General features: G+C 43.6%; 1 protein-coding gene across 1 annotated transcript; it reads right to left on the bottom strand.

The window, feature by feature from the left end:
* Nucleotides 1–229: 229 nt before the first annotated feature.
* Nucleotides 230–4,093, bottom strand: LOC148040243 (protein LEAD-SENSITIVE 1-like). The gene is made up of 2 exons (XM_087697955.1): nt 3,861–4,093; nt 230–1,127 (listed from the first exon to the last, which is right to left on the bottom strand). The coding sequence occupies exons 1-2, from the start codon at nt 3,952–3,954 to the stop codon at nt 454–456; spliced, it is 768 nt and encodes a 255-aa protein (XP_087554081.1). The 5' UTR covers nt 3,955–4,093; the 3' UTR covers nt 230–453.
* Nucleotides 4,094–22,299: the final 18,206 nt, after the last annotated feature.

Here is a 22,299-nt window from a genome sequence, read left to right as displayed (position 1 = left end):
AGTTCCTCCCTGAGCAGCAAGGATCTATAAAGCAAAAAGCTGCACTTCAGATGCAAATGTTTAAGACAACTGGGACCAAGTAAACTATTCCTGCATATTACACTCAATATTAAATGATATCGTAAACAGCCACTTAAAACTGGTCACAATAAATTTGATGCCTTATGAGGACTGCACACAATGAACTTGATGCCTTCAAAGGAATTGTCATCTGCATATAAACACAGTAAACTCAATGCCTTAAAAATGCTAGAAGTGAATTCGATAATATCAAAAATAAGTGAAACCCAAACTATTCTTTTCCTATAGGGACAAATGTCCAGTGGTCAGGATTCAATCACCCCCTCCAATATGGTTACATGTGGAAAATGTCTCTGGGTCCTAGGATGTCATGTTCACAAATACTCAAAAGTACTGTAGTATTTCCAACAAATAAAGGACCACACCACCCTGCTAATCCTGAGGGCCTAGGAGCAATGGTTGAACTTGGGCTGTGATTGGAGCAAGCCTCAAAACCAGATCTTCAGCTGATACCTTGGCAACATCTTTTCGAACACCAATATCTGCACAATATCTGCTGACGCAGTAGACTCCTGCACTTACCACAACCATCCCCCAGGGTTCAGTCAAAAGAAATTTCAAGGGAGACGAGCACACTGCTGCCAAAGGTGCTCCAACAAATGAAACTGCTTGTCCGCTTCTTCCAATAGCATTTCCATCCATGACCAGAAGCCCCGTCTTGCAATAAATGGCAAAGTCCTCACAGTTGTTCTGAAAAACATGATATAATCCAAACCCATTCTGTGATAGGTAATTCGCACGTTTAAGAACTACTTCTGGTGGATCCGACACAGCAAGAGTGCATGTTCCTCCTCGTGCTTTGGCAAGAAAAACTGCTGTGTTTTCTCCATATTGAAAACGATAAAGTGGACACCCAGAGAGAAAACATTCCAGGCAGGATGAAATCACTCCATTGCTGTCCTCATTGGTAGCACATTTTTCACATTGCCTAGAACCCTGACTCGGGGATGAGCTTGTTAAAAATTTGTCCAGAAACGTGCCAGTACCAACTTCTTGACCACGCCCTCTAGTAAAATGAATGACATTCCCATCTCCAACGTAAATGCCTGCAATATATTATGATCAGAAGTTTATGAAAGTAAGTAACCTCACATGCACAAAAGAAACAATCTAAACAAACCCATGCCCACCCTTTCCTCACACTCCATAATAAAGTTGATGTATACTCTAGAGTTTTGGATGTATGTAAATACACAAATTAAATACAGATGGAGCGCTTTCAACTTTGAATAAGAAATGATGGGAAACAATTACCTTATCATCCTTCATACTTGATGACAAAAGACAATTACATATTTTAAAGTTATTAACATATTGGATATAAAATCTACAAATAGAGTGCTTTGATAAGAAGAAATGGAATCAAACAGCAGGAATAAGAAAGAAAAAAAACTAGTTACTACCAAATGGTTTAACATTGTACAATTTCCAGACGTGCTAACTGGTTAACTTTTGGACAACTTTGTATCTTCTAATTGTGGAAGTAAAATATGATTCCTAACCAATGTAGATTTCAGCAGATCTTCTGGAGAACATGCATTTTTCCAAGTTCCAACCCTGTAGAATCTGCCCAAAGTTCTTACAGGTTTACAAAACCTAGACATTTCCCAGAACACAGAAGGGGAAAACAGAAACCTTGGCATTCAAATAAGTATGCTCCAGAAAAGATGCCATCATTGAGACAGTTTTTTGATTGTTGATAATACACAAATTTTGGCAAATGTTCAACTTTTGGGAAACTTGCCCTGATTTGAAATGTGCCAACCAAAAGCCCTAATTGGAAGATATAATCACAGCAAAAAAGTGAAGGGACACCTCAAATTCACAAAACGTTCAGTAATGCTAAATTTCATGCACAACATTTGGAAAAGGCCTATTCACCACTTCATATACAAAAGAGTTAACAAACGTGGCATGCTAAAATTTAAACCATCTCAAGTTTTGACACCAAGAAGAACCAATGTATTCTCACAAGCCATGTTCCCAGCACCCAAGAACTGAGTAATCGCACATAACCCCTATTTTTGGAATACATTGGAATGGCTAGAACAAGAAGAGAACAGTTTTTCTCATTTGAGCAGCTGAGAGATGGCACCATCAAGAGAACTGCATTGCTTTGGCACAAAATTAATAATATAAGATGGGCTTTGAATTACAAATATCTTTGTGTTCTTGACCCATATATTGTACTATGTTGGGGTACTTAACTCTAGGACAATAGATCTTATCCAACAATCCTAGCAAATGTTTTGGGACATGCTAACCATATGGATGATATGTGCTATTTTGAAATAAGTTGACATTACCATACCTATTCCCTTTCTTGGTCTCTCTTCCATTGCCCATAAGGGCAGCATTGATGTTGTTGCTCCCATTAGGTTATGTCTAAAGGAAATTAGAACGCAGAAATAATTTGAAGAGCTAACTAAACAGCTAGGCAGGAGACTGTTCTGCATACATTTTCACAAGTCCTACGTGCACAAGCATGAAAGTATAATTGGACTGTATGATCTAATCGACATGATTACAGCAAAACTTAAATACTCAACCCTAGCCAATCCTAGGTCTAGTACTTCTAACTATTCGAAAGCCATCCTTCTAATGTTTCTTCATTCCTAGACCTCACATCGTATCATTGGCTGACAACATTTCCATGTCCACTAGAGGGAGCAGTCATCAAAGCAAGACATCCTTGAGCAGTGCTGCATGTGCAGAAATCAGACATAAGGTGGAGCAGAAAACACAGATGTAAGAATGTGGACCCACAGTAAACTCAAGACAACAAGTTAAATACAGCGCCATATGGCCAAGATGTACAGGTGTTGCAGTCAGTCCCCTCCTATAACACAACCCCAGCATCAAAGGAGGACCAGTCTATATCAAAGAAGTGGTAGGGAGAGATATGCACAGCAATCTAAAGCACACGTGACCACAACTTCTACATTCATTTCCAACCCCCACACTGCATTCATTTGTGTCATTGCAACAGTGATGAGCAAAAGCCTTAAAATTGGGATTCGAAGCATAAGAAGGTAATCACAAGAAGTTTTTGACATTTTCCCATGTGGGAAAAGGGGCTCTTTTCCCTTGTTTTTTGCTGTAGAGGTCAACATCATGAGCTTCAGCTCCAGAGGCACCACACGCCTAGCTAGGTGCAGTTGGGCGCAGGGGGCTGCTGGCTCCTAGCTAGGCATGCAGTCCCTCCCTCGCAGATGCTCATGATGCTGTCATAATTCACAATGTAGGAATTACAGTGGAAAATTGTCTAAAACTTATTTTGAGTGTACTAGTTATGTACATGATCTTCATAGACAATATTATTTCAGCAGTCCCCTCAGATGAATGATCGTACAATTGACATTCAGCGGCATTTGGAGGACTTCAGCCTATATGAATGCGTGAAGCTATCCGTGTAGTTACCGGAAATTTGGTACTTTTAAAACAGCCAGATTAGATTGAACAAAGAAACAACTCAGGAAAAACCAGAAAAGAAATCGAAAAAATCGAATCAATGTTTTATAACGAGCCATGGCAAAACCAGAAAAGAAATTATTTTTTGTTTTTTTTTTGGATAAGCCATAGCATGCATCAGGCCTTATTGCATGAAATCATTAACTGGACGCACGGCAGACTAGGTCTTGCCCCCCTTTTTGAAAGAGAACCATGGGGATTGGCTTTGTGCTTCATCATGGATGACGAACAAGGGCCCTGTTCCCCGCACACCATGAACGTAGCTGTGATCTTGATGTAGGGTTTTACAAAAAGAGAGGAAGAAGTACCGTGGTGGGCGTAGGAGTAAGCAAAACGCCAGGAGTAGATGTGGTCGCCGGGCTTCAGATCTTCCTGCGGCACGCGATTGGAAAGAAGCCCCATGGATGAATCCTATCTCTCTGTGCAGCGACACTGTTAGTCGAGAGACAGACAGATATGACGAACCAGACACAAAGAGATAGAGAGAGAGAGAGGAGAATCCCGTTAAGCGGTAAAACGACGCGTGGGGAACCGTGGCTCCGAGACACCACGCGCATTCAAAAGAATGACTATGAATTCGGAGTGATTACCATGATTCCATTAGCCTAAAGTTAGCCTAATCCTTCTTAATTAATAAAAATTCAAATAACAATTAGTCCTTAGCATCCTACAATTGGCCTAACTAAGCCTAATCATAAAATCACATACTACAAAAATCTGTATATGTAGATCGTATACATTGCTCTAATGGCCAGCTCCGATAGGCTGCCCTCATATATCTACCAGGCCAACATCATCCGCTCAAAGGACTAAACGGGTTTGCTCGTTACCTCACACCACAAAATCATGAGCGAGTCATTGGACTCCTCCCCAGAAGGAGGTCTGCCTAACCAAGCTCGCTAATCATGCATTGCACGGTTGCCGGCTTGCAAAGGTTGCAAGGCGAAGCCTTGCTCATTTCTCATTTGTGAGTGCTCGCAAACAACAAAGGGGACACGCTTCAATGGTTATAATAGTACACTTTACATGTGTATATCTCATGTAGACATGCAGATGTGGTTGTGTGTGCGTGCACACAATGTGCACACATGTGCTTGGACATGAACAAGAGTGTGTTCATGTATATGTATGGTTGGGGGTTTTTTTAAATACCCATGTGTATTATGCGCATGTTCACACATGTGCATTGTAAAACGTGAGCATGATGAAACCTATAACCCATTTCGATGCATATCATTTTCATAACCATGTAGTCAAATTCATATGAATCTGATTGCATGCTTGAAGCACTAATGTGTCTTCCTCAATTTACATGTGTGAGTGTTCTTGAATGTGGATGCTAAGTGATGATAGAGCTCACTTCTTCTCTTCTAGTCTCTTTTCATTTTCTCCTAACTCATATATATGTTCTATGTGCATTGTTGTGACCCTATATAAATTGAATGATGTCATGTCAATGAGGCATTATAGTACCCAAACTTGCCACAATGGAGGGTAGTCCCTACTTCGAAATAGTTTCTCTTGGCTCATCGTTAGTTGTAAGTTACCTTACAATTCAATAAACTTTCTCCCATTGCACTTTCGCTAGGATAGACTTGAAGCGTAATGGGTAAGAGCATTGTAGGTTAGTGGACACGAACATCAAGAATTGTGGGCTTTGGAAGAGACTTTGGAGAATGGCCGTGTTGTTTGGTGAGATGTCAAATTAGCTTTATACGACAAAGCATTTATGGTCAATAATATTCTTACTAGCATTCCTTGCTTGCTTTGTGCGCAAGGAATGCCATCACGTTGCCGTGAAGCAGGTGACAGGGAAGCAAACTTCGCTTCCCTATCACATAGTAACTTTGCCATCCTTCAGTGTAAAAACATCATATAAATGGCTTCCATTGCACAACCATAACATGCACACATATTCTTCTTTTGCGTCCTCAAGCGTAAGAGATCATATGCTTGGTCACTATTTTCTACCTTTTTTGAATCTATCTTACTATTTGTTGCCAATCTCTCTCTCTCCCCACCCTTTTTCACACCTCTCCTCTGTGATTTTTCTCTCACATATTTGTCACCTCTCTCTCTCTTCCCTTTTTATCTCTCTCCTCTCTCTACAACACCCATCACTTTCTCTCTCCCCTCCTTTCCACCTCTCCCTCCCTCCCCTTATTTATCCCTCTCCTTTGTTTGTGACCCCTCTATCTTACACCATTTTTACATCTCTCCCCTTTTTTTACTCTCTCTCTCTCTCTCTCTCTCTCTCGTGTACGCATGCATTTGCATTTAGGTGTATAGAGACTCATATATGTATACAATACCTTTTATGCACTAGACTTGTAAACTTTACCCATACTTGCTTTGCATGATATCCAGAAGTAGCTCTATATGATCCTTGGATGTTACAATTAGAAATGACATTGCAACTGATCATAAACAAAAGACATACGAAATGCATATTTTGTATCCTTGAGTGTAAGAAATCACATACTTGCTCACTATCTTCTCTCTATCTTGAATCTCTCTTACTATTTTTTGCATCTCTCCCTCTCTCTCCCTAACCCTCTTCACCCTCCTCTCTTTGTGACTTCTCTCTCTCTCTCTCTCTCTCTCTCTCTCTCTCTCTCTCTCTCTTTGTCCCCGTTACCGTTGCCCGTCATCGTGCCCTCTCTCTCTGCCCATCACCGTCACCCGTCATCGCGCCCTCTCTCTCTGCCCGTCACCGTCGCCCTCTCTCTCTGCCCGTCACCGTCGCCCTCTCTCTCTGTCACTGCCCGTCACCGTCGCCCATCAGTGTGCCCTCTCTCTCAGTCACTGCCCGTCACTGTTGCCCGTCATCCCTCTCTCTCTCTCATCACTGGCCCGTCTGCCGTCACTGCCTGGTCTGTTCGTCACTTGCCCCGTCTGTGGATAATAGTGGCAACTGGTCTCTCTCTCCCGCCACCGACTTGCTCCCACCACGGCCCATCTCGCTCCCACCATCGCCCTACTCACCCGCTTCCGCCATCACGCCATCGACGCCCACTTGGACCAACTGCTCGTCCGAGTCCCCAAACCTCTCGTCCGAATCCCCAACACTCCTCATCCGAGTCCACTCAAAATCGGACACCCTCTCGTCCGACTCAGACACTGCCACGTGGACTAAACCCCTTGTCTGAGTCCCCACAATCGGACATCCCTCGTCCAAGTCCCCACCCTCGTCCGACTCGGACACTGCCCTGAACGTCCCGCGCACAATCGGACGCCCCCTCTCCACGTGACCACGCTCCTTGTCCGAGTCGACAACTGGACCATACCGTCCGAGTCGTCGGACCACGCACGCCAGCCCGCCCCTACCATCGCCCTCCCTGCTCTTTCGACAAGAGCAGTCGCCATCTCTCCTCTCGTCGTAGCAGCCGTCCCCCTCTCCCCTGCCCTGCTACAGGCCTCCCTCACGCCCCGGACTCGGCACCCATATCACACCACCGCCACTAGCCCTGTCAATACCCGACTTTTCCACCACCTCCCACCATCGCCCATCACGCATCCGCTACCACAATGAGGCCAGATGCACACATCCCCTGAGCAAGCCCATGAACCGTGAGGAAGGGATGGGCTCGAGCAAGACATCTCCGTCACCAGGCAACCGCACAAGAGGGGAGAAAAATGAGAAATACTCAGCAATTTGGAGCAGCATTGACAAGGTGACAGACTACCACACAAGGAAAGTTATGGAGGCCCTCCGAGATGTATGCAAGGCGCATGACCAAGACATCAACAACATCAAAGAAATCATGGTAGCAATGTGTGCGGAAACTGCACACCAAATCAAGGAGGAAATAAGCACGAAAGTGCAAGAATGGAAGAACGAAATTATGCCGAGATCACATCACACTTCACCTCCTGGAAGGTGGACATTAAAACGTCCCTCCAAGAGAGAAACAGGGTGATCGAAGAACTGAGGCACGAGCTCGATGAATATAGAAACCAACTGGACCTACTCAAGAACGAGGAGGGAGAAATCATCGAAACAACGCCCACCAAGGTGCAAACCGAGATCAACGAGCTGAAGACACAAGTAACAAAGGAGCTCAACACATGGGCAAATATAGTGAAACAAGCACAAGCCGAAGTGGCCGAGAACTCCAAATGGATCGAGGTAGCCAAGAAGTCACCAACAAAGAAGGAGCGCAGATATGTGAAAAGCTGGGAGTAGAGGACCCTCAAATAGTGGAGAATGCATGGTGCGTAGGGAAAGACCTCACCAAGGGAAGGCCTCTTATCCTCAAATTTGCCAACTTAGAATCCAGACGAGCCTTCCTCTCTAAAAGGACAGCTCTAAAAGGGGAAAAAGTCTACCTGGAGGATGACCTCACACCCGCACAGGTGGCACACCGTAAAGAATGCATGCCACAGATCCTGAAGGCCCGGAAAGCGGGAAAATGGGCAGTATACAGAGATGATCGTGTCATCATCACAGATAAACGCCAATGACGGGGCGCGGCCTATGAGACCCACCTAAGGTTTGCAGTGTGGAACTGCAACGGAGCTATAAAAATAGATGCAGGATTATTCCAGGAGACCTTCACCGGCAAGGACATCGTCCTCTACACAGAAACCCACCAAAGCCCAGGCACCTACTTACCAGAAGTGAGGGAATATAGATGGGAGACGGCATGCCGCCCTAGAGCCCGAACAAAAGGAGGGACCCAAGGGTCCGGAGGGGTGGCTGTGTTGTACAGGGAGGAGTTACAGCCCATGGTGCAAGTCATGTGGAAAGATGAGGAAGCCTGGTTCATGTGGATCTGGATACACACAGATCGCCCCCGATACATATACATGGTGGTGTGCTATTTCCCACTAGCACACTCCCCATACGCATCACCGAAGGGCGAGTCACCATACCTACCACTGTACGAGGATATCATGCACTACTCCAGCTTGAGGGATGTCATGTTGGCCGGAGACTTCAACGCACGCACAGCACAGAGGCAGACCCCCTTCTTCGAGAGCGAAGACCACATGTATAAAGAGATCGCACCGGAGGAGATAGGACTCAACCGAGCATCACAGGACACAGCTGAATGCACCGAATATGGTGAACACCTACTGGCGTTAGGGGGGGCACACGGACTAGCCATCCTCAACTGTCTCGACAAATGGCCCGGGTCGGATGCCCTCATATGCTTCCCACACAAGCACGCGGCCAATTGCATCAGATGGGGGACACATGGAGCACCCACACAGAAACTGGGAGCAAGCACAGTGGACTATATCCTCGGCCCTCTATCACTTATCCCCGACATTGAGTCCTTTAAAATATCACCTCGCCCACTCGCAATGGCTGCCGACCATGCCTACCTGCAATTTGACATAACCTGCAGGTATGACCTAACCCCCCAGCAAGCAACCCCCCAAGATTCCCCAGGTACCACTTTACTAGGCTAACTGCAAGCGCATACTCCGACCATCTCTACTGGAGCCTGCAGGAAATGGACCCCCACGCACCCCTGGAGGAGGTCACAGCACAGTTGGCGGGCACACTACACACCTCGGCTGCCGAATACTTCCCCCACACATCCCCCCACTCCACCCCTCCGAACAAGAATGTCCCACAGAATAGCTGGTATGATGCAGAGTGCAGGGAAACCCAGCTCCGTCTTCAATAGGATGAAGCACGGGGAGTACACACGCATAAACAGGCACGCTTGATCTTCTGTCGTCTAGTGCGACGGAAGAAACGAGCCTACCTCTCCAAAGTGGAACACGAATTCTACCAACTATTCTTAGGACAGGACATCAAAGAAGCATGGAAGGCGTTTCAAGAACCCCGAGCCCAGACGCCCATCACCTACCTGGACACTTGGCAGGCATATGCAACCTCACTATAGCAAGTACCCAAGCAGCCCCATCTACCCCGACCCCTAGGGAGCAGACCCGGATCATCCACATTCTTCAGCACGGAGCAGGTTCGGGATGCCATTGATAGACTCCAAAATGGCCGTGCCCAAGACCACGAAGGCTTGGTAGCAGAGCATTTGACACATGCCAGAGACATACTGGCACCTCTCCTAGCACACATGTTCAACAGAGCCCTATGCAAAGGCTTCCCTGCCAGCTGGTAAGCCAACACCATAATACCTATCCTGAAGGCCGGAGACCCCATGGTTCCCACGAACTATCGAACAGTCATGGTTGTCCATGTACTAGCCAAGCTCTATGGATCCATACTAGACCACGAGCTAAGCAAGTGGGCAGAGCAACACCAACATCGGGCGGTAGGACAAGCAGGGTTTAGGAGGGGGTTCTGCACCCTTGACCATATCCTCACACTGAGAGTGTAAACGCCCCGAACAACGTAGTATGCTTAACAATTATGATATTCGCTTGTTTTCGAGATTTAATATAAAAGAGACTGAACACTTAAAGCTGAAAATGAAAATTACTCACAAAATTACAGCCATGAAAATGTAAAAGTAATGGAGACAAGATTGAGGGTTGAAGATGGGCAACCCCCCCCCGAAGGAATGTATTTCTGCTCAACCCAAGTCCCTTAGGGAAGAGCTCAGTTACAATCAACCTGAGAGTGAGAAGAAGTAATTCTCACTCTCACAAGATCATGCAAAGATGTACAAACACACATGCATTATCTATTATGCAATGATAAGAACTGATTTCTTTACAGTATGAGAGAAGAAAAAGGGGAATTCAGCCTTTCTCCATCGTTGATCAGCAGTACATGGATAGGGCTTGCTTCTTGTAGCTAAAATGGAAGAAAGAGCTCGAGAAGGAGGTGCTGTAATGAATTTACAGGCTTGCTGTCTTGTAAAACAACAGTGATAGAAGAGGGAATATGGAGGAATTTGATAATGGAGAAGTGGGGGATGATGATGGGGATGGATGGGGCCAGTTTCTGGCTATCTGTGGGTGTTGTACATGAGTTTACAGCAAAGAAAAATGATGATGAATGAAGAAAAACGAGCTCTTATTTATAGGAGAGGGGAGAGCTAGTACAAAAGGGGAAAGTGGAGTAGCACAAGACAAGTGTCCAGGCACATGTCATGAGATGTGACAAGTGGTGGGACACTTGGAAACTTGTGTGACAAGTGTCTTGACACTTGTCTCTTCTCTATGGCCTTCCTTTTGGGGTTGAATACTGTCAAGAATAGAAACAACCAAATTTAGTAAGCACAGTCAGAATACAGAACTTACTATTTTTAGAATGACATTCCTATTTTTTAGGACTAGCATTTTTAGGCTAATTCGAGGCTTCTAAAATTTAGGGACCTCCTAAAATTTAGGGATCTCCTAAAATTTAGGGACCCCCCCAATATGGGTATCATATGAAAGCTTTTTCCGTGTACATCGCAAAAATGGTATCCGAATCTTCATGTGACTTTCCTATGCAAAGAAATGTGCATTTCAAGCTTTCAGCCCACACATGCACATTATACAAGCATTTCATGATCATGCCATCTTGTTGATTGTAACTGTCTGTTCTGGTGGATCTAGCCCACACTTCAAGGCATCAATCCTTTCTGTGTGCGAGTCTAACCCTGATATGCGTGAGTTCTAGTCACAGGCGCCCAATCGGGTCATATAGGTGGAAGTGTGAACTATCTTTTCTCTAACCCACCGTGTGGGTCCACCATAACCTGTGACCACTCATCAGTGGCCAGCTCCAATGCACTTTTCTTTATATCTAATTAGTGCAAAGGAAATAAATTTAATAAATCATTATATAGACAAATTAATGAAAAAGGATACAAATTCTGTTTCTATAGAGTTGTGACAGCCCTCTGGCTTTTATTCAGCTGTCCTCAGCTAAAAAGCTTCTTGATATTGTTGTAGAATATTTGGGTAATCCTTCATGAATTTTTCATCTACCCACTGTGCATCTGTTGTGGGTAGATTCTTGAATTTTAGCAAGAATTTTCGTGTCACGAGGCCACTTCTCGTGGTTCGATCCTTGAGAAACAAAATCTTTTCAGGTTCCAAGAGTTGCTCTGTTTCTTCAACTTCTGGGGGATCTTCAGTAATGGGTTCCTTTGGTTCTGGTCCTATGTAAGGTTTTAGCAAACTTACATGAAAAGCATTGTGTATTTTCCAATGAGTAGGAAGCTCAAGTCGATAAGAAACTTCATTTATTTTCTCAATCACTTTGAAGGGTCCAAAGTATCTACTGGAGAGCTTTGGAAAAGATGAATTTTGACCAGAACCTTGTTTGAGCCTGCTTTTATCAAACTTTAGCAAGACATATTGACCTTTTTCAAAAGCCAAATGTCTTCTTCGTTTATCTGCTTGCTTCTTTTGTCGCTCTTGGGCCACTTTGATAGTGGCTCGAACTTGATCCATTGTTGTTTTTAAATCTGAAGCAAACTCATCAGCAGCAAAAATCTTATCTTTAGTGCGAATAATTGGAGGAGGAATCACTTTACCCTGTACTATTTCATTTGGAGCTTTCCCTGTGGATGAGTGCACTGTATTGTTGTAAGCAAACTCCAATAATGGAAGATATTTCTCCCATTGTGACTTATGTTCACTAACATAAGCTTTCAACATATCCAAAAGAGTGAGATTCATCACCTCTGTTTGGCCGTCAGTTTGAGGATGAAAAGCTGAGGAGAACTTTAAAGTGGTTCCCAAATTCTCAAATAAAGCACGCCAAAAGTTACTTGTGAATTTGGAGTCTCTATCTGAAATGATCTCAGAAGGCATACCATGTAATCTGAAGATATGTTGAATGAAAAGTCTTGCAGCTTGTGCGGATTTCAATGTTTTATGACATGGAATAAAATGTGATTGTTTGCTGAATCTATCAATTATGACCCAAATCATATCATGACCTTGAGGTGTTCTTGGAATACCTGAGATGAAATCCATTGTGATAGATTCCCATGGATCTTTAGGCACTGGAAGAGGTTGCAACAATCCTGGAATCTTCTGCCTATCATATTTGGATTTTTGGCATACCAGACAAGCCTCAATGAAGTTATGTGTATCTTTTCGTAATGTTGGCCAATAAAAGTAGCGCTCAATTGCACTTAGAGTGGCTGCCCTCCCTCTATGCCCTGCATAAGGGGGTTCATGACTTTCTTTAAGCACCTTTTGTCGAACAGGAAGAGTGACACAAAGGCGATTGTTCATGAGAAGGTAACCATCTTTGATGGAATAATCTGGATGAGAACCTCCTTGCTGTAAATTTGACCAAATTGCTGCAAAATCAGTATCTTCATCATAAGTATTCTTCATCGTTTGAAAATCTTCATGATGAGCCACTGTAATAGTTGCAATGCGAGGCACTCTAGAAAGTGCATCAGCAACTACATTTTGTTTCCCTGGAGTGTACATAATTTGAAAATGAAACATAGACAAGAAATTTTCCCATCTTGCATGTTTCTCCTGCAAATGCTTTTGAGTCTTGAAATACTTCAAGCTTTGATGATCGGTTTTAATAAGGAATTCATTGCCTAAAAGATAATGTTTCCATATCTTTAAAGCATGAACCACTGCTAAGAGCTTCTTTTCATACATGTCATACCTTTTCTCCACATCATTTAGACGGCGGCTTTCAAAGGCTACGGCATGGCCTTCTTGATTTAGCACTGCACCAATACAATCACCGCAAGCATCTGCTTCCACTACAAATGGTTTTACCAGATCTGGAATGATAAGAATAGGTCCAGAAGTAAGAGCTGTTTTTAGCCTTGTTAAGGCTGCCTTCTCTTTTTCCTTCCATTGGAAAGAGATCTTCTTCTTTGTAAGGTCATGAAGTGGAGAAGCCATATGTGCAAAATGCTTGATGAAGCGGCGGTAATAAGAACATAAGCCAAGAAACGATCGCACCTCATGTACATCACGAAGATGAGGCCATTATTGGATTATCCTGATCTTTTCAGGATCCATCTGAATCCCTTCAAAAGAGATGACATGCCCAAGGTAATTTATTTTATGCATGAAAAATTCACTCTTTTTACCATTTACCAAGAGTTGATTTTGTTGTAGTAATTGTAGAACAATTTCCAAGTGTTGATGATGCTCCTCTTCATTCTTGCTAAAGACAAGAATATCATCAAAGAAAGTACCGACATATTGTCGATGCTCTCTAAAGATGCGCTCCATCATTCGATTAAAGGTGGCTGGTGCATTGGTTAATCCGAAAGGAACCACCAAGAATTCATAAAGACCGTATGAAGTGCGGAAAGCAGTTTTGTGTACATCTTGTGGTATTACCCTAATTTGATGATAACCACTCTTTAGATCAATGCGGCTGAAAACCTTTGAGCCTCCTAGACGATCCAAAATGTCGTCAATTCTGGGAATAGGAAACCGATTCTTCACGGTGATTTTGTTGAGGGCTCGATAATCAATGCACATCCTGAATGTGCCATCTTTCTTTTGAACAAGAAGAACCGGTGAACAAAATGGTGAGCTACTTGGCCTAATTAGCCCACGGTTGAGTAGGTCTTCGACTTGCTTTCTGATTTCTTCTTGTTGAGGACGGCTCACACGGTATGGTGCTATATTAGGAGGAGAACTGCCCGGGATAATATCAATATGATGGTCTTCTGGCCTTTCTGGGGGAAGCTGATAAGGAAGATCTTCCAAAAAACAATCTTTATACTTTTCCAAGAGCTGAAGTTGCTCTTGGTTTTCAGCATTCATATTATCTTTTACATCAGTGACATAAAGCAGACAACATTGAACACAATCCTTAATTGCTTTAGAGACTTGCATATGGCTTACCATAGGTATGGTGTCTCTAGAAACTCCAGCTTGGATCTCGTACTTCTTGCCTTTGTTGGTGAGTTCTACCTTCTTTTTCTGAGAAAAGATGGTTGAATCTACTCTATGATTCCAGGGCATGCCAAGAATCACATCGCAACCATCAAGGTCTCTGATACAGAAGGTATCTTCATCACTGTAGCCTTGAATTTGAAACTTGAGCTTGCCAATGCAGGGTATCACAATCTTCACTGTGTCACCTTCATCAGCATTTAAAGCTTGGCGAACTTCTGCCGGAGTGTCCATCTCTTCGTTCTTTAATCCAAGCTCTTTAGCTAATTGCAAGGAAATGATATTTTCATTCGCCCCAAGATCTATCAAGAATGGTGCTTGCTTACCTTGCAACTGTCCCCAAGCTTTTAATAATTTGCGCGTCTCTGGAGTGTGAGTTGTGTTTGCAACTACATCACTGATAGCATTGATTTTCACTAGCGACTTAGGCTTGTTGTCAGAAACCTTGCTTTGTCCCTTGTTTGGACATTGCTTCGCTATGTGGCCTGTTTGTCCACATTTAAAGCACTTTCCTTCTTTCATGAAGCGTTGCTTTTCTTCTTCGGAAAGTTGCTTTGCTTGTGGGTATAGATTGGAGCGAAATTGAGGAGCATTAGGAGGTGCATAGGGCTTCATCTTCTTTTGATTTGATGGCTGCTTTTGCCACTGTTTTTGTCCTTCATTTGGGGCTGAATACTCCTCATCATCAACTACTCTCTTCTTATCATTCTTTTGGAATGATTTGTTGCCATTGTGCTCCATTTCCCATGTCTCAGCATGGTCAATGAGTTCCCTGAGACTAGAACAATGATAATGATTAAGAGCAGTACGAAGTTTAAAATGCAAACCTCCTTGAAACTTCCTAAGCTTTTCCGAACTGCTGATCTTCTTGAAATGTTGGACCTTCAAAAGTAGCTCCCAAAATCTCTTGGTATAGTCACCAAGTGACTCATTTTTCTTTTGCCAAAGCCGATCCCATTCCATTTTTACATCTCTTTTGAAATGAACAGGAAGAAATTGGCTTTGTATCAGGCGAACAAAGGACCGCCATGATTTTGGGGCAGCATGATCATATTCCAACCCCGTCCACCAAGTATGGGCTAAGTCGGTTAAATGCAAAGCTGCAAACTTAATCTTTTCTTTTTCTTTATACTTGTCACGACCATACAAAATTTGAAATTGACGAATAAACTTCAGAAGAAGATCAGGATTTCGGGAACCATCATACATACTGAACTTGATCTTCTTTTCAAGTTGAGATAGTGACTTAGTCTTCTTCTTCTTCTTATGCCTTCGTCCATGCTCGGATCTTGAGGTTGAAGATGATGAAGTGCTTGATGGGGATGAAGATGGAGACGAGGGTGAAGAATGTCGACGCCTTTGACGATGATGAGATCTTCCACGAGAAGCGTGTGACTCTTCATTACTAGAAGAGGATCCATCAGAATAGGCGCCAGATGACTTTGAAGAAGAGGATGAGCTTCGACGCGATCTCTTTCTTTGTCTTGAAGTAGAATGGGACTGTCTCTTAGAAGTAGTTGGACTTCTTGATCGGCTCCTTTCATTGGTATGGCTTTGTCTTCTTGAAGTAGATGGGCTTCTTTCCTTGAATTCTTTGGGATTCTCAACTTTTTCTAGTTTGAGAAGTTGCTCACGAATTTGTTGATTCTCCTCTCTAAGACTTTGAATGGCTTGAAGGATAGCACTCGATTGATCCATTGAGACTAAAGAAAAAAAATATATGCTCAAGCACTCAATGCAAGGGCTGAAAACAAACAAACTTATAGTTGTAAGCACTACCAGTGTTGGGGGTGAGGACCGAGCCAAAGCTCTGATACCACTGTAAACGCCCCGAACAACGTAGTATGCTTAACAATTATGATATTCGCTTGTTTTCGAGATTTAATATAAAAGAGACTGAACACTTAAAGCTGAAAATGAAAATTACTCACAAAATTACAGCCATGAAAATGTAAAAGTAATGGAGACAAGATTGAGGGTTGAAGATGGGCAACCCCCCCCCGAAGGAATGTATTTCTGCTCAACCCAAGTCCCTTAGGGAAGAGCTCAGTTACAATCAACCTGAGAGTGAGAAGAAGTAATTCTCACTCTCACAAGATCATGCAAAGATGTACAAACACACATGCATTATCTATTATGCAATGATAAGAACTGATTTCTTTACAGTATGAGAGAAGAAAAAGGGGAATTCAGCCTTTCTCCATCGTTGATCAGCAGTACATGGATAGGGCTTGCTTCTTGTAGCTAAAATGGAAGAAAGAGCTCGAGAAGGAGGTGCTGTAATGAATTTACAGGCTTGCTGTCTTGTAAAACAACAGTGATAGAAGAGGGAATATGGAGGAATTTGATAATGGAGAAGTGGGGGATGATGATGGGGATGGATGGGGCCAGTTTCTGGCTATCTGTGGGTGCTGTACATGAGTTTACAGCAAAGAAAAATGATGATGAATGAAGAAAAACGAGCTCTTATTTATAGGAGAGGGGAGAGCTAGTACAAAAGGGGAAAGTGGAGTAGCACAAGACAAGTGTCCAGCCACATGTCATGAGATGTGACAAGTGGTGGGACACTTGGAAACTTGTGTGACAAGTGTCTTGACACTTGTCTCTTCTCTATGGCCTTCCTTTTGGGGTTGAATACTGTCAAGAATAGAAACAACCAAATTTAGTAAGCACAGTCAGAATACAGAACTTACTATTTTTAGAATGACATTCCTATTTTTTAGGAGTAGCATTTTTAGGCTAATTCGAGGCTCCTAAAATTTAGGGACCTCCTAAAATTTAGGGATCTCCTAAAATTTACGGACCCCCCCAATATGGGTATCATATGAAAGCTTTTTCCGTGTACATCGCAAAAATGGTATCCGAATCTTCATGTGACTTTCCTATGCAAAGAAATGTGCATTTCAAGCTTTCAGCCCACACATGCACATTATACAAGCATTTCATGATCATGCCATCTTGTTGATTGTAACTGTCTGTTCTGGTGGATCTAGCCCACACTTCAAGGCATCAATCCTTTCTGTGTGCGAGTCTAACCCTGATATGCGTGAGTTCTAGTCACAGGCGCCCAATCGGGTCATATAGGTGGAAGTGTGAACTATCTTTTCTCTAACCCACCGTGTGGGTCCACCATAACCTGTGACCACTCATCAGTGGCCAGCTCCAATGCACTTTTCTTTATATCTAATTAGTGCAAAGGAAATAAATTTAATAAATCATTATATAGACAAATTAATGAAAAAGGATACAAATTCTGTTTCTATAGAGTTGTGACAGAGAGCCATCATAGAGGAGGGCAGAGCACATGGAAGACGGGTGTACTACTACTTCGTGGACTTTCACAAGGTCTTTAACACAGTCCCATGAGCGAGGCTCACGCAGAGACTACAGGAACTGGAGGTCCCAACCGAAATGCGATGGGGGATACTGGCACTATATGAATCGGTAACGGGCCGAGTTCGGGCACCAGGAGGGCTGTCAAAGGAGATAACCAGCACCATCGGAGTCAAGCAAGGATGCCCACTCTCACCCACCCTATTTGGCCTCTACATTGATGAGATCTCAGAGTACATAGATAGATTGGGCGAGGAGGGATCGAGCCTGGGAGGGACACTGATCCCATCTTACTATATGCGGACGACATAGTCCTCATCTCCAGCACACCCAAAGGGCTACAGCGCCAACTGGACGTACTAGAGGCCTTCTGCCCCACCAAGACAAAGACCTAACTATGAACCTGGGGAAAACCAAGGTCATGGTGTTCAACACGTCAACCCAATGGCTCCGACGGTCTGTACCCCCCTTCACATATGGCGGAGAGACCGTGGACGTGGTCCAAAGATACGTCTATCTGGGGATTACATTCTCTGGACCGAGATTTACCCTGAGAAAAGCAGCAGAAGATAGACTAACCCGAGGCTATGCAACCCTCAGGTCAATGGAGAACCAATGTGCCTGCATACAGTTCCAGGAACCCCGGACAAAGCTGTGGCTTTTTGACACCTTGGTCACACTAGCCCTCCTGTACGGGGCTCCCATATGGGGGTCCAGTCTCTACCACACGCGGAGGGCCCCACAGGATCAGCCATCGCCTAAGGAGGAGGCCACCTATGAGGGATGGGAGCAGATGGAGAGACCCTTAATACTGATGATCTCACGGATGATCCAAAGCAAGCCCTCCGTACCACACGAGATCATCCGTGTAGAGCTGGGGGCATCGCCCCTCGTGGCTGAGGCCCTCTTCCAGACCTGACCTTCTTGCACCGAATATGGGACCTGCCCTGGCATCGATACCCCAGACTTGCCCTGGAGTCATCCAAACAGCTAGCAACACAAGGGGACACTGAGTGCTGGTATGCCCGAACAGAGACCTGGATAGGGCTCCATGGCCTGCACATGGACCACCTCCCCCCACTACAATACAGCCTAGACTGCCCACACTTGGAGCTCAATCGAGAGGAGGTGAATCGCATCATCAGAATGGATATCATCCAAACAGACACAGCCAGGACATGGGTGACCCCCACATCGAAACTAGGAACCAAGAAGGCTTTCTACCGAGAGCACTTCTTGCACATCTCTCCGGATGGCTTCATCACCTGCCCAAGCTACATGGACACACACCTGTCTCACAGGGTCAGAAGTGCCATCGAACAAATCCGCACATCCTCACACCAACTACGGGTCGAAACGGGCAGATACGAGGCCAACCCCCTCCCCCCAGAAGACCGAATCTGTCAGCTCTGCCATCTCGAGCCAAAGACAGAGGAACACTATATCTGTAGATGCCCAGTGTACTACGAAATCCGAGGATGCTTCCACTACCTATTCAGCGAAGGATTCAGACCACTCTCCAAGGTGATGGAATTCAAAGACCAGAGATGCCTGGGGCTCTTTCTACTAGAAATACGACGCCATAGAGACCACCTCCTACGAACCACGGAGCGAAGACAAAGAGCCACCAACCAATGCACACTCAACGAATTCTACCAAATACCAGCTATCCTCCCTACCACCGAGCCCCCACCAGCCCAACCGGCCTCCCGACCCCGAGGGACCACCTTAGAAATAGCCACAGCGAGAGGCAAAGCTCGATGCCCATGCCCCGCCGGCCCCCGTCCTCGCAGAAGACACATGTCAAAGATACAAGGGATACTACACCACCATCGGAGGGCCTTGCCCCGCCGCTTTAGTCTCTCCATGCTAGACCGACCCATGTGGGACATCCTAGGATGAACACTCCAGGAGCAGTTCCACACCGCACTGGGAGTGCCTCTAGATTGTATCTAGTCTAGATATCATTTTGTACCTACTCAATTTAGTTCAACATAGCATAAACATTAGCTTCACTGGGACTTTTGAAATCTCCCAGACATTTTGTATGCAACATTTTGGTCTCATAGGCCAACTTGGCCTGTTGTAGACGTTAATATAACTTTCTTTCTTCTTTCTTCTCTCTCTCTCTCTCTCTCTCTCTCTCTCTCTCTCTCTCTTTTCATCTCTCTTCTCTCTCTACAACCTCTATCTCTTCCTTCCCCCCTTTTTGACCTCTCCCTCCCTCTCCTTTTTTATCCCTCTCCTCTACCTACAACCCCTCTATCTCTCACTCCTTTTACACCTCTCTCCCCTCTTTTCACTCACACACACACACACACACACATCTCTCTCTCTCTCTCTCTCTCTCTCTCTCTCTCTCTCTCTCTCTCTCTCTCTCTCTCTCTCTCTCTCTTATATGCATGTATAAAAGGCTAGACATTCATTTGTATCTAGGTGTACAAAGACTCATATATATGTGCAATGACCATGTAGGAAACTACCTCCGCCTCATAGTAAATGGAAATTGCAAACTGCTAGGAATAAAAGTGATCCTAGTAATGTAACCTATCACAATTCTCTGTAATATCCACTCCATCCCTTATCCCTTGAATCCAACTAATAAAACCATTATCCATTACATCACCAATGGTTGACATTAGCATATTCCCAAATAACCTTAGCACCTTAACATACTAGCATAAATGAGAGTAACATAGTGTCGCATAAACAATATCTTCACAGGAGCCCTTCATCATGATAGGCAGGATGATCTATCTAAAATCACCTCCAAGTAAAGTAACCTTTTCACAAAATGGTTTATCACAACTTATAATATCCCTTAAAGTTCAATCAACTGCTTCAAATGCACACTTGTGCATCATGGGAGCCTCATCCCACAAAATAAGACTCGATCATCTCAATAGTTGAGCAAGATCACTACTTAGGACATTTAAGTGTCTAAACTACAAGATATTGGTTGATGTTTGGGAACAATGATGAATAGTTCAATTAAATTTTATCGTCATTAAGGGTACTCAGAAAAGACTATTCTTTCTCAACATGTTTCCAAGGGTATGACTAAATTTTGTCTTCATTAAAGGTACTCACTAAAGAGAATGTTCTTTCTCAACATGTTTCTACAAATTGGGGCTCATTTCTAATGGATCTACATAGGAGTATATTGAAAGTTACCATGATTAAGCTTCAATGTTACACCTCTTTCTACAAACTTGGGCTTATCACTCATTACTGAACAACAATATTACAGGTGGATCAATTACTTAGATCCAATGTAATTTTAAACCTCAAGTGAGCGGTACGACCACCCTATAGAAGCAAAGCAACATTGCTGAATGATGTTGTTGCTAATGCTATACAACGATAATTGTGTAGCCTAGCAAGCAAACACTTATAAAGAAATGTCTTCCCATACCCATCGGGACCATCTATAAAAAACATCCCTAGGGCTTACACTAATAGCATCTATAACTACATTATATGCAACTCTCTACTTGTCATTCAAAATTGCCTCCATAGAAACACAAACTGTACGTTGCTCTAGTATATCATATGCATATTCATCTTCTAAAAAAGGGCTAGCACACAACTGAGAATCTGTTCGATGAGGTTCTAGCAAGCCATCAAAGTCAGAAAATATTCACCCATGTTGCTGTAAAAGATCTTAAAGATGTAATAAAGCCTTATTTGATGCCTCTTAGTGTAGAATTGCAAAAGATACATGCACATGTTCTAGCTGTAATTTATATAGAATATCCTCTACCATTGGTACCATAAACCTATCCCAAAGCTAACTAGGCTAAGTAGGCTCAAAAAAGAACAAAATTGTAGCAAACAAAGCATGTAACTAGGCACCAATTTGCACAGAGGTAGCTTCTTCCAAGCACATAGCAAACTCATCATCGCCCTCTAACACGCCCTTTACAATGCAAGCTTTCTTAAAAGTATTGTACATCACATTGCCAATGTTTACTGCAAAGCAAAGGAAGTGAAAAATGAGACATCAAGAGAAAAAGTGCAAGGTGGAAAAAAGGAAAAGGTGCCCTACAAGAGAGTGGGCCCGGAAGAAATCTAAAAGCATGGGAACAACCACTAGGAGTACAAGACGCAACCATGGAAGCCACAAGAATCCAAAAGTGAGAAGGCACACCTTTAAATATAAAGGCATAGCCAAAACCTCTGTAAAAGAGCGCTGGTCTCTCACCCATGCAAATTATAAAGGTAGATGGACAGGAGAAAGGAAGCTGAGAAGATAATAGAACAATGGTAAAAAGGGCCTAGGCCATGGCCGGCCATGTAAAAAGGAGATGACCGCTACCGTGCCGCTACGCGCACACCGTGTAAAAAAATCTAGAGTGTGGGTTCCTTTTAGATTTAGAGAGCCAATGCCACTTTATGCATTAGTATTAGTGTCTATTTTTCAAAATATTAGATTTTTTTGGACAAGTTTTTAGTCAATTTTTGATATTCTAGATATTATCTCTTGTAAGAATCCATAAAAATATAGATAACTCCTAGATTAGGATGACATGTAAAATAAAGCATGTAGCTTTCAGCTAATTTGAGAGGATTTTATGTAAAAAGAGGGATTAGCGAAATCGCGCGACACATGATCGCTGTTTTCAAGCAGTGAACAGCACTCCAAAA

Source organism: Lygodium microphyllum, chromosome 2 (assembly GCF_053477565.2).
Source record: "Lygodium microphyllum isolate KBCC chromosome 2, Lygodium_microphyllum_v1.1.10, whole genome shotgun sequence".
Classification (NCBI taxonomy): domain Eukaryota; kingdom Viridiplantae; phylum Streptophyta; class Polypodiopsida; order Schizaeales; family Lygodiaceae; genus Lygodium; species Lygodium microphyllum.
This window is presented reverse-complemented; position numbering and strand designations above follow the sequence as displayed.